The sequence below is a fragment of the Scyliorhinus canicula genome, chromosome 17, assembly GCF_902713615.1.
Source record: "Scyliorhinus canicula chromosome 17, sScyCan1.1, whole genome shotgun sequence".
NCBI lineage: Eukaryota > Metazoa > Chordata > Chondrichthyes > Carcharhiniformes > Scyliorhinidae > Scyliorhinus > Scyliorhinus canicula.
The window spans coordinates 132140763-132152635 of NC_052162.1; the positions used below are offsets into that span (position 1 = coordinate 132140763).

General features: G+C 49.1%; 1 protein-coding gene across 6 annotated transcripts in view; it reads left to right on the top strand.

Annotated features, from left to right (window-relative positions):
- The window catches only part of LOC119951152 (probable G-protein coupled receptor 139), a 115071-nt gene extending 105127 nt beyond the window's left edge, over positions 1-9944 (top strand). For 5 of the 6 annotated variants that reach the window (XR_005457518.1, XM_038774167.1, XM_038774168.1 and 2 more), the window contains one exon: positions 5259-6506. Coding sequence is in view for 5 of the 6 variants with exons in the window: in XM_038774167.1 (XP_038630095.1) it covers positions 5259-6157 (899 nt within the window). In the remaining variant the exon portion in view is untranslated. Of the gene's footprint in view, positions 1-5258; positions 6507-9556 lie in introns of those variants that run through there. The other variant, XM_038774171.1, reaches the window with a different exon arrangement.
- The last annotated feature ends 1929 nt before the right edge of the window (positions 9945-11873 follow it).

The window sequence follows — 11873 nt, forward strand, 5'->3', positions numbered from 1 at the left end:
TTTAGGACACCAAGGGACAATTTATCATGGCCAACCACCCAACCTGCACCTATTTGGACTGTGGGAGGAAACCGGAGCACCCGGAGGAAACCCACGCAGACAGAGCATGCAAACTCAACAAAGACAGTCACCCAAGGTCGGAATTGAACCCCGGTCCCTGGAGCTGTGACGCAGCAGTGCTAACCACTGTGGCACTGTGCAATCAAAAGGTGCGAAAAAAACAGGGTAGTTGTGCTGGGTGACTTTAACGTTCCCCATATTGACTGGGAATCCCTTATAGCCAGGGGCTTGGATGGAGAGCAATTTGTTAGATGGTCCAGGAGGGCTTTTTGATACAATTGTTGACCATTCAACCAGGGAAGGGGGCATATTAGACTTGGTATTGGGGCAATTTCGACAAAATTATGAGAGGCATAGACAGGGTGGACAATCAGAGGCTTTTTCCAAGGGTGGAAGTGTCATTTACAAGGGGGGGCACAGGTTCAAGGTGAGAGGGGGAAAGTTTAAGGGAGATGTACAGGGTACGTTTTTCACACAGAGAGTGGTGGGTGCCTGGAACGCTTTGCCAGGGGATGTGGTGGAAGCAGGAACATTAGCAACATTTAAGAGGTATCCGGATGGGTACATGAACAGGGAGGAAATAGAGGGATAGGGACTAGGGAAGGGCAGAAGGATTTTTCTTTAGTGAAGACATTGTGATCGGTACAGGCTTGGAGGGCCGAAGGGCCTGTTCCTGTGCTGTACTTTTCTTTGTTCTCATCAACTGGGTCATGATGTTGAGGCCCTCAGCCATGGTCATCACAGACTGAGCCATGCCTAATGCCGCACATCGAGATGTGTGTATCTGCGCTGGTGGAAGGTGCGGCTGATAACTGTGATGCCTCACTGGTGATCTCCTTGGACCTCTCCTCTGAGGTGCTCCCCTGGGTGGCGGGGTGGGGAGGAGGGTACATGACTCACCGTATGGTGACCCTGCGAGACAACGGACATGGGGTCAGTGAGAGGGAAGGATCATTTTGGGAAACATGAACGAGTCACTTGAAACTGGTCATCTGGATGAAGGAGCTGTGAATCATCACTTCTCTGGCACAGGCTGACCTCGCTGTCGGTCACTGCTCTCTCCTTGGGCAACCCTGCCATCTCCAGGACCCTTATCACATCGGGGGTGAGGACTCAGATCTCGGACTCCACCTCCTGTCTTGGCCCTTCCCTGCTTATTATGGGCTGCCTTCTCCTCCGGGGACAAAGAGAGGGCATTGTGAGCTGCATGCTTGATGGGTCAGGGGGGTCTATAGCAGGTGGCATGTGAAGGGGTTGTGCTGCTGGGTGCTAGGGGCTTCTGAGCAAAAAGCTTATGACTCTCTTGTTAGTCAAGAATCTATCTACCTCGACCATAAAAATGTTCAATGACTCTGCCTCCACCCTCTCTGGGGAAGAGAGTTCCAAAGACTCTCGACCCTCTGAAAGGAAAGGCTTCTCCTCATAGAACATAGAACATAGAACAGTACAGCACAGAACAGGCCCTTCGGCGCTCGATGTTGTGCCGAGCAATGATCACCCCACTTAAACCCACGCAACCCGTATACCCGTAACCCAACAATCCCCCCATTAACCTTACACTACGGGCAATTTAGCATGGCCAATCCACCTAACCCGCACATCTTTGGACTGTGGGAGGAAACCGGAGCACCCGGAGGAAACCCACGCACACACGGGGAGGACGTGCAGACTCCACACAGACAGTGACCCAGCCGGGAATCGAACCTGGGACCCTGGAGCTCTGAAGCATTGATGCTAACCACCATGCTACCGTGAGGCCCCTCCTCCTTAAAAGGGAAGGCCCCTTATTTTTAACCTGTGCCCCCTTTTAAGCTCTACCCTCACCCACAGGGGAAATATCCTCTAAGTACCCACCCTGTCCAGTCCCCTCAGGATCTTATGTTTCAATAAGGTCACCTCTCAATCTTACAACAGGCCCAACCTGTCCAATCTTTACTCATAAGGTAACCACAGCCACAGCCCCCCCACCCCCCGCCGAGCCCCTGCCACTCCCCACCCCACATGTCACGTTTCGGTCGAGTGAACCTCCTCTGACCATTTATATCTTTTCCCAAGTGAGGAAAGCAAAGCCGGTGCGCAGCATTCCAGATGTGGCCTCACCAACACTCTGCAGCTGCAAATCCCGACTTGTATAGTCCATTCCTCTTGCAATAAACGCCAACATTCCATTGACTTCCCAATCACTTTCCTGGGGAATTTGAGGTGACCAGGGACTTCTCAGGGCTGAAGGTCACAGCTGTTTGTGAGTTTGGGGGGGTGGTACACAGTGATCGCTGATCTGAACAGGTTAGTCATTGTCCTGCAGGGTAACTCCGATGTGCTGGATTTCTGCGTCAAGTTTACAAGGTGAGCAAATAGCTAGAGTGTTATTTGCAAGATTGCTGATAAGGCCAATCTTACGGGATGTGAAAGTGTATGAATTCCAATGGGATATCGGCCGGTGAAGGTAGGCCTGTGGTAGACAGTTTTGGAGAAGCCATGATCAGATTGTCCAGTAGTTCCAGACCTTCATGAATGAGATTTGATGTTTTAGACAAGAAAGGAAAGGGTAAGTGTGGCGTACAGACGTTTAGTCATCCTGTGATCGATGATGCTGTTTATGGTTATTGTTCTTTCTCTATGACCGCTGTGGAGTTATATCTGAGCGATGAGCAGTCTTCTGGCAAGGGAGAGACAGAAATAATGGTGGACCACAAGTAGTTTGTTTCCTTCACACCATCAGCAGCACACAGCGACAGCAGTGTGTGTGACATCTACAAGATGCACTGCAGCAACTCACCAAGGCTCCTTAGGCAGCACCTTCCAAACCTGTGACCACAATCGTCAGGAAAGGCAGCAGATACCTGGGAAGCCCACCACATGGAGGTTCTCCTCCAAGTCACTCACCACCCTCACTGTCGCTGGGGCAACATCCTGGAACTCCCTCTCTAACAGCACATTGGGTGTACCTACACCTGAAGGACTGCAGGGGCTCAAGAAGGCAGCTCACCACCACCTTCTGAAGGGCGATTAGGAACTGGGAAGGATGTTGGGAGGGGTACGAGGTACCAGCCAGTGGATTGGGGAGGTAGATCGGGGGGTTTGGGAATTTGAGGGGTGGCAGGTGGGACTGATGCCTTGAGAGAGGTGGTAACCCTTGCAGCTCCTTAGAGATCGTTGGTCTTCTTCCGATATTGGACGTGGGTCCTCCTGGTCATGGTGCCCACACTGGCAGCCACGGCCTCCCAGGCGGCATCGCTGACCCCGCTGACTGGTTCTCTGCTGACAGGCATCGAGAAGCCTGGTCAGATCGGCATCCCCAGAGCAAGGAGCAGGTCTCTGCGCTGCCATCCTTGTGCCTTGGCAGAGAGTGAGTGCTGAGGGAACATCTAAAAGCAGCTTCCCCTGGTTAATGGTGAGCAGCTGAGGCAGGAGTCGGGTGAATCAGACGCCAAGGATGCCAGGCATGTTGAGATTCACGTGGGGGCTTGCTTCTTGCACTAAGTGCTATTGAATAGCGGTCTCCATCTCGCCATTGCAGCGGACACAAAACCCCCCACCAAACCCGCCCGAAATGACTCTCCAAAATGTTTCCATTGAATCGTGCCCAATGAGCTTCCTTTCTATTTATACAACCAAAATGGATAACCTCACACTTATCTACGTTAAACTCCATCTGCCACATCTTGGCCCACTCACCTAACCTATCTATATCCATTTGCAAATTTATTATTTCCTCATTGCAACTCACTATCCCACCTATTTTAGCGCTATCTGCAAATTTGGCTCCAGTACCTTCCATCCCTACATCCAGGTCATATATATTGTAAATAGTTATGGCCAGAGGACCGAATCCAGAGTACCTCACCAGTTCCATCTTGCCGACTCTCTGCCTATTGCTGCTTATCCAGTCTTCTATCCAAACTAATAAATTACCCCTAATCCCATGTGATTTCTCAGAAGACTAAGGAAATTTGATATGTCGGCTACGACCCTCACCAACTTCTACAGATGCACCATAGAAAACATTCTCTCTGGTTGTATCACAGCTTGGTATGGCTCCTGCTCTGCCCAAGACCGCAGGAACCTACAAAAGGCCGTGAATGTAGCCCAGTCCATCAGGCAAACCAGCCTCCCATCCATTGACTCTATCTATAATTCCCGCTGCCTCAGAAAGGCAGCCAGCAAAATTAAGGACCCCGTGCACCCTGGACATACTCTCTTCCACCTTCTTCTGTCAGGAAAAAGATACCAAAGTTTGAGGTCACGTACCAGCCGACCCAAGAACAGCTTCTACCCTGCTGCCATCAGACTTTTGAATGGACCTACCTCTTATTAAGTTGATCTTTTCTCTACACCTTGCTATAACTGTAACATTATATTCTGCAGTCTCTCCTTCCTTCCCTATGTAAGGTATGCATTGTTTGTACAGCATGCAAGAAACAATACTTTTCACTGCATACTAATACATGTGACAATAATATATTAAATCAAATCTTGATCTTGTGTATTAACCTTTTCAGCGGCACCTTATCAAACGCCTTCCGGTAGTCCATCTGCAGCATCCCCATTATCCACTTTGCTTGTTCCATCTTCGAAGTGCTCTTGCAAATTAGTCAGCATGATTTACCCTTCATGAAACCAAGCTGACTCTGATGGATTGCGTTTTGACTTTCTAAATGTCCTGTTGTTACTTCCTCAATAATGGATTCTAACAGTTTCCCAATGACAGATGTTAAACTAACTAGTCTATAGTTTCGTATTTTCTGCCTCCCTCTCTTTTTGAGTAAGGGCGTTACATTAGCATTTTTCAATCCCCTGTAACTTTTTCCATATCCAGGGAATTGATAATAATATTTATTATTGTCACAGGTTGGCTTACATTCACGTTGCAATGAAGTTACTGTGAAAATCCCCTCATCGCCACAGTACGGCGTCTGTTTGGGTACACAGAGGGAGAATTCAGAATGTCCAATTCACCTAATATGCATGTCTTTCTTCTGGGAGGAAACCGGAGCACCCGGAGGAAACCCATGCAGACACAGGGAGAACGTGCAGACTCTGCACAGACAGTGATCCAAGCCGGGAATCGAACACGGGTCCCTGGTGCTGTGAAGCAACAGTGCTAACCACTGTGCCACCAATAACTCCTCAATCATACTGGTCATTTCACTACCAGCCTGATGTGTAATTTCATTGTTTATTTTCCTTCCTTACAGTGAACCTAGTGACGATTGTGATCCTCATCCGCAAAAACTGTGGTCTCTCCAAATGTGTCACTCATTACCTGGTGGCCATGTCATTGGCGGATCTACTGGTCATTATCCTCGACCTGATATTGAGACACATTCCGATTGTGTTCCATGAACAGTTTCATTTCCTGAAGTTCATCCCCGTGTGTAATATCCACGTTGTCCTGCTTTATGCAGCCACTGACTGTTCTGTCTGGTTCACCGTCACTTTCACTTTTGATCGATTTGTGGCCATTTCTTGTCAGAAGCTGAAAAGTAAATACTGCAGCGAGAAAACGGCGTCTGTGGTTCTGGGAACAGTGACTGTGCTGAGCTGTTTAAAGAACATTTTCTGGTATTTTATGGTAGGCGGCCAGTATGCGCTGATTAATGACCCCTGGTTTTGTTATTACACATTTGCTGTCCTGTTATCTCCGGCCTGGGGCTCAATTGTGTTCCTCCATTTCATTCTAAACCCATGTGTCCCATTTGTCCTCATTCTGCTGCTCAATGTTCTCACCACCAGACACATTTTAGTGATGAGCAGAGCCCGCAGGAGACTCCGGGTTCACAGCAGTGAACAGAGTCCCAGAGACCCAGAGATGGAGAGTCGAAGGAAATCCATCATTTTACTGTTCGTTATCTCTGCCAATTTCATCCTGTTATGGTCAACATTAATTGTTACTACTTTAAATTTCCAGATATTGTGGTTGACGTTTCAGTCTGCAAGTCTGGATGCTTTTGTTGATGAATTGGGCTACATGCTGCAGCTACTGAGTTGCTGCACAAACACTGCTATTTATGCCGTGACGCAGACAAATTTCAGGGAACATTTGAAGAACGTGCTGAAATATCCCTTTACTCCAATTCTTCAATTAATCAAATGATGAGAAGATCTGAATCACTCAGAGTTTCCAGAATTTTCTCATTTTGTTTCACATTTCCAGAAGGGTAGAGGGGAACCCACACCACAGGGTCTCTCCCCTTCCATTGGCTAGATGACCTGTCCATCATCCAGCTACCATACGCTGATTGGACAGGAAAGCAACTGCACTGAAATTTCACCCCTCCCATTCGCCAGTCCAACTATCCATCATCTCGCTGCTTCACACTTATTGGACATGAATCCCAGTGGGACTACAATTCCCAGAGTGCACCAGTTTGTGGGGAGGGCAGGGTAGAAGAGGTGAGATCACAAAGAGGAAGTGAGGTAATAAAGTGTAAGTGAGTCACATAGAAAAAGGAGGAGTAGGCCACTCGGCCCTTCAAGCTGTGGTGATATGCATCACTGTAAATACACAAGGGGTTAATGTAAATACACTACGACTAAGTAAACACTAAAGGGAGCACCAGAGCCGTCATGACATGCAGACATTCAGCTAATGAACACCTAGAATAGGACACGACCAATGGGCAGTCAAGACACCCAGAGGTGACACTACCACAAGGGGGCATAACACAACCCATATATAAGTACAGGGCACACATGCCCTGTCTCTTTCCATAGGTGACACTTAGAGAGTAGGACAGGGGCAGATCAGAAGCATCACACCCACCACGTGGCTGAAAGCAGACTCGTTAGTTAGACTGAGTTACTACAGCAAGATTAGCAGGAGAGTCGAACTCGTGGGGAACTGTGCTGATGGTTCAATAAATCACACTGAACTTACTTCAACGTCTGGAGTATCTTTTGGTCAAAGCTGCATCGAGTTGCAGCAGCGACGTGGTCTGCACAACCTTCTGTGGTACAGAATTGATAGATACCAATTCAGTCAAGACGCTTAGTTGTGAACCGATGCTTTAATAGACATAGACATAGAACATATAGTGCTTGATTGGTCCTCCTTACACCAACCCTCCACCACCGACGAGCAGTGGCAGCCTTGTGTACCATCTACAAGATGACCTTCAGCAACTCACCAAGATTCCTCAGACAGCACCTTCAAAGCCCACGACCACTACCATCTTGAAGGACAAGAGCAGCAGATACTTTGGAACCCCACCACCTGGAGGTTCCATTCCAAGTCACTCACCACCCCGACTTGGAAAGATATCGCCGTTGCTTCACTGTCGTTGGGGCAGCATCCTGAAACTCCCTCCCTAACAGCACTGTGGGTGTACCTACACCTCAGGGACTGCAACGGTTCAAGAATGCAACTCATCACCATGTCCTGAAGGACAACTAGGGGTGGGCAATAAATGCTCGCCTAACCAGCAATGCCCACATCCCGTAAATGAATTTCAAAAACACCTGGAGTATTGTGTGCAGTTTTGGTGTCCTTATCTGAAGAAGGATGCTCTTGCTATGGAGGGAGTTCAGCAAAGGTTTACCAGGCTGATTCCTGGGATGGCGGGACTGTCATATGAGGAGGGTCTAAACTGGTTCGATTAAATTGATTTGAGTTTAGAAGAGTGAGAGGGAAGTCTCATAGAAATATCCCTTTCCTCCAATTCTTCAACTCATTAAATGATGAGCAGAACTGAATCACTGAAAGTTTCCAGATGTTACACATTTTAATTTACATTTCCAGAAGGTGAGTGGGGACCAAAAGCACAGGATTCCCACCCACCCATTGTCGAGGTCGACTGTCCCTTATCCAGATAAATCACTCTGACTGAAGAGAAAACCAACTACAATGACATCTCACCTGACCCATTGCCCTTCCAGCTGCCCATCATCCCATTGTTTCACACTGATTGTCCGGAATCTCCATCCATCACTCAGATGGAAAGTGGGACTATTATTTCCAGAATGCACTGGTAGCTGTGGGGATGGGCCGAAGAAGTGAGGTCATGGAGATGTCGTGAAATTACCAAGCGGATGTGAGGTGGTAGATGACACTCGCACAGATACCTGAGGTTAAATGTTAAGGGTGGGCACCGTCCAGTAGAAAGAGAGAGAGAGAGAAGGCGCAGAGGGAGATGGGAAGAGAGGGAATCAGAGACAGTGGGACAGTGGGAGAGAGAGAGAAGTAGAAAGAGACAGAGAGAATAGGGGCAGAGGGAGACGAAAGCAGAAAGAGGAGCAGAGAGAGATAGACAGGGAGGGGGCAGAGAGAGAGGCAGAAGGAGGGATAGAGACAGAGATGGGGGAGAGACAGTTATGATTTTGCTGAAAAGCCTGAGATTTATTCCCAGAAATGTTGTCCTGTAAAAAAGACCTGGGATGGGATTCTCCAACCCCGCGCCGGGTCGGAGAATCGCCCGGGGCCGGTGTCAATCCCGCCCCCGCCGTGTCCTGAATTTTCCGCCACCCGAGATTCGTCGGGGGCAGGAATCGCGCCGCCCCGGTCGGCGGGCCCCCCGCGGCGATTCTCCGGCCTGCGATGGGCCGATGTTCCGCCGCTGACAGGCCTTTCCCACCAGCGTGGTTTAAACCACCTCTGATACCGGCGGGATTGGCGGCACGGGCAGGATCCAGGGTCCTGGGGGGGGGGGGGCACGCAGGGCGATCTGACCCCGGGGGGTGCCCCCACGGTGGCCTGGTCCGATATATGGGCCCACTGATCGGTGCGCGGGCCTGTGCTGTGGGGACACTCTTTTTCTTCCGCTCCTGCCATGGCCTTCACCATGGCGGTGGCGGAAGAGACCCCCTCACCTGCGCATGCCGCTGACGCTCCGGCACATGCGCGGACTTTCACCGGCCGGTGAAGGCCTGTCGGCCCCAGCTGGCGGGGCGCCAAAGGCCATTTGCGCCGGCCAGCGGAGCGGGAACCACTCTAGCGCAGGCCTAGCCCCTAAAGGTGCGGAGAATTCCGCACCTTTGGGGCGGCTCGACGCCGGAGTGCTTCACGCTACTCCGTCCCGCCGAGACCCCCCGCCCCGCCGGGTAGGGGAGAATCCTGGCCCTGATTTTTATTTTAAAATGGGCACAGACAGTTGGCTGAGAATTAGCTGCTAGCTACTGACAGGAATAGCTTCAGGCTCTTTCTCTAAGAAACAATGAACCCCTCCCTGTGTTTCCAGACAAGGTCCTTGTAAAACCACCCAAAGACTAATTACCATCTACAGAAATGACAAAGGGACAGAACAACTATCTCATCTCAAAGATCCTGGGTGTTAATTTCCTCCACAAGACTGTGTATCCTGGGTCTTCACGGCGAGGGTGGGTTAAACACTCGCCCAGTGCTGCTGTCTGTCTGTCGGTGTGTGTGTGAGTGTCCCTGTGTGACTCTGTTGTGAGAAAAGCAGCTGGGAGGTTGCCACATTGAAAACGATACAGTAACCGAGGCAGGGCCCCGACAAAAATAGGAACATCTAAAACTCTCTCTCTCTGACTGTGAAAGTCAAATTCAGCAGATGTATTGCAGCTGGAAAAGGAACTGAAACCTCTCTCTCGAACTACAGGACATCTGAGCTGGAGAATCTACTGCTCAAGTCAATCTGTACCGACCACAATGCTCAGCATCTACTCCTCGCCACTGAAGCACTGTTCTGTATAATGTTTTATTTATATTTACTTACTATTGGACTCAATCCATATTCCTAATCTGTATGAATGTAGATTCCCGTACCAGCCTCCCCGGACAGGCGCCGGAATGTGGTGACTAGGGGCTTTTCACAGTAACTTCATTGAAGCCTACTCGTGACAATAAGCAATTTTCATTTCATTTCATTTCAGATGCAAGGGTTTTACCATTGCTTCTTAACTTTTTAGTAGTTAATAAACTTACACAATCTTGACTCAAGAAAGCCTGTTTAATTGTGTCCTTTCTATTCATGACTATTGGGTCTGGAAAAGATGTGCAAGGGAAAGGGAACTTTGTTAGATTTGTTGCTACCAGCAGAGGGTGTGTTGAATAACGACATGGAGACAGTGATCGCTCCTCACCCGGGTCTGTCATAATTCGGGGGTATCCCAGCCCGAAGTGACAAATTGAGGGAGTCTCACCCAGATCAACAACTTCTGTGGTCCCCCACCTGCTGGAAGTCCCACCAAGGCAGAGAGTGAGACGGAGAGAGAGGGAGAGAGGGAGGAGGAAAAGGTTAGAACGGACAGCTAGAGGGGGAAACGAGGTTGGTGAAGTAGATAGAGAGAGAGAGATGGCGAAACAGAATCAGAGAAAGATAGAGAGTGAGGGAGAATAAGAAAAAAGGGACACGGTCCTGAAAGCAGAATTTGGGATTTCGGAGAAAGTTGGGAAGTTGGACTTCAAAGGTACTGATCTCAGGATTACTACCAGTGCCACATGCTAGTCAGAGTAGATATAGTAGGAAGTATAGGATGAATACATGGAGGAAGACATGGTGTGAGGGGGAAGATTTCATATTCCTGGGACATTGGGACCAGTTCTGGGGAAGATGGGACCTGTACAAACTGGGTGGGTTAGACCTCAGCAGGACCGGGACTGATGTCCGGTCGAAGCCGGGGTTGGGGGGGGGGGGGGGGGGGGGGGGGGTAAAATTTGTCACAGTAAATAGAGGAGGAATTTCTGGAATGTACACGGGATTGTTTTCTGGATCAATAAGTTGAGGAACCAACAAGGGACTGGGTGTTGTGCAATGAGAAAGGATTAGTTGGCAGTCTAGTAGTGAGGGAACCCTTGGGGATGAGTGACCATAACATGATAGAATTCTTTATCAAGGTGATAGTGAGATAGTTGATTCTGAGATCAGCATCCTGAAGTCCAATAAAGGTAACTATGATGGTATGAGGCATCAGCTGGCTATGACCGACAAAGCAGTGTAATGGAATACTCTCCACTTGACTGGGTGAGTGCAGCTCCAACAACACTTAAGAAGTTCGACACCGGCTTCCGGTGTGCACCATGGAGTAAGTGGTCACACACAAGGCCTAAGGTTACAGAAAAGAGCTCTTCTTTAATCAATACGGGGTGGAATTTTGATGAAAAGGTGTAGGTGAATGTTGGAGGAGTACTTTCCCCCAGGAATGATATGTTACTTGGTTACCAGACCTGCAGAAACAGTGAAAGATTTGGCTGAAGCTGCAGCAAAGATAAAAGCCTCTTCCAGCATGCAGGCGGGGGAAGGGCGGGCTTAGAAGCCTCAAGCTGACTTGAGGGCCTTTATGAAAGCTGAATTCTAGCAGCAGAGGGAACAACTGTGAAAATATCTCACCAAGGCCATTGAAGATGCGGGGACGGGACTTCCGGTTGCCGCGATGCGGAGTTAAGCCGCACGTTCGGTAGCTCCCGCTACTTTTGGACTTTCAGGCTCTTTTTTTTATATAAATGTTTTTTATTGAGTTTTCATATTTTATATATGACCGATTACAAATTATTAGAGAGGAAAAAAAAAACACAAAAATTTAACATGAATATTTACAGGTAAGCAGCTTCATAACAGCAATTGTGGCCGCCCCCTTTAGCCAGCATACATATTTTACATTCCCCAGTATGGCCGAGGCACATGTTTATAGGCATTCATTTATAGTTTGGTTTTGGGCCTTGGCTTGCCATCAAACCCCCATAACGAGCCCGTAACCCCCCCCCCCCCCCCCCCCCCCCCGCTACCTTCCCCCGATTCCTGTCCATTTTCCCCTGATTCTTGGCCACCCGACTATTCTTCCTCTTGTACATTGGCCACAAACAGGTCCCGGAACAGTTGCATGAATGGCTCCCACGTTCTGTGGAAGCCGTCGTC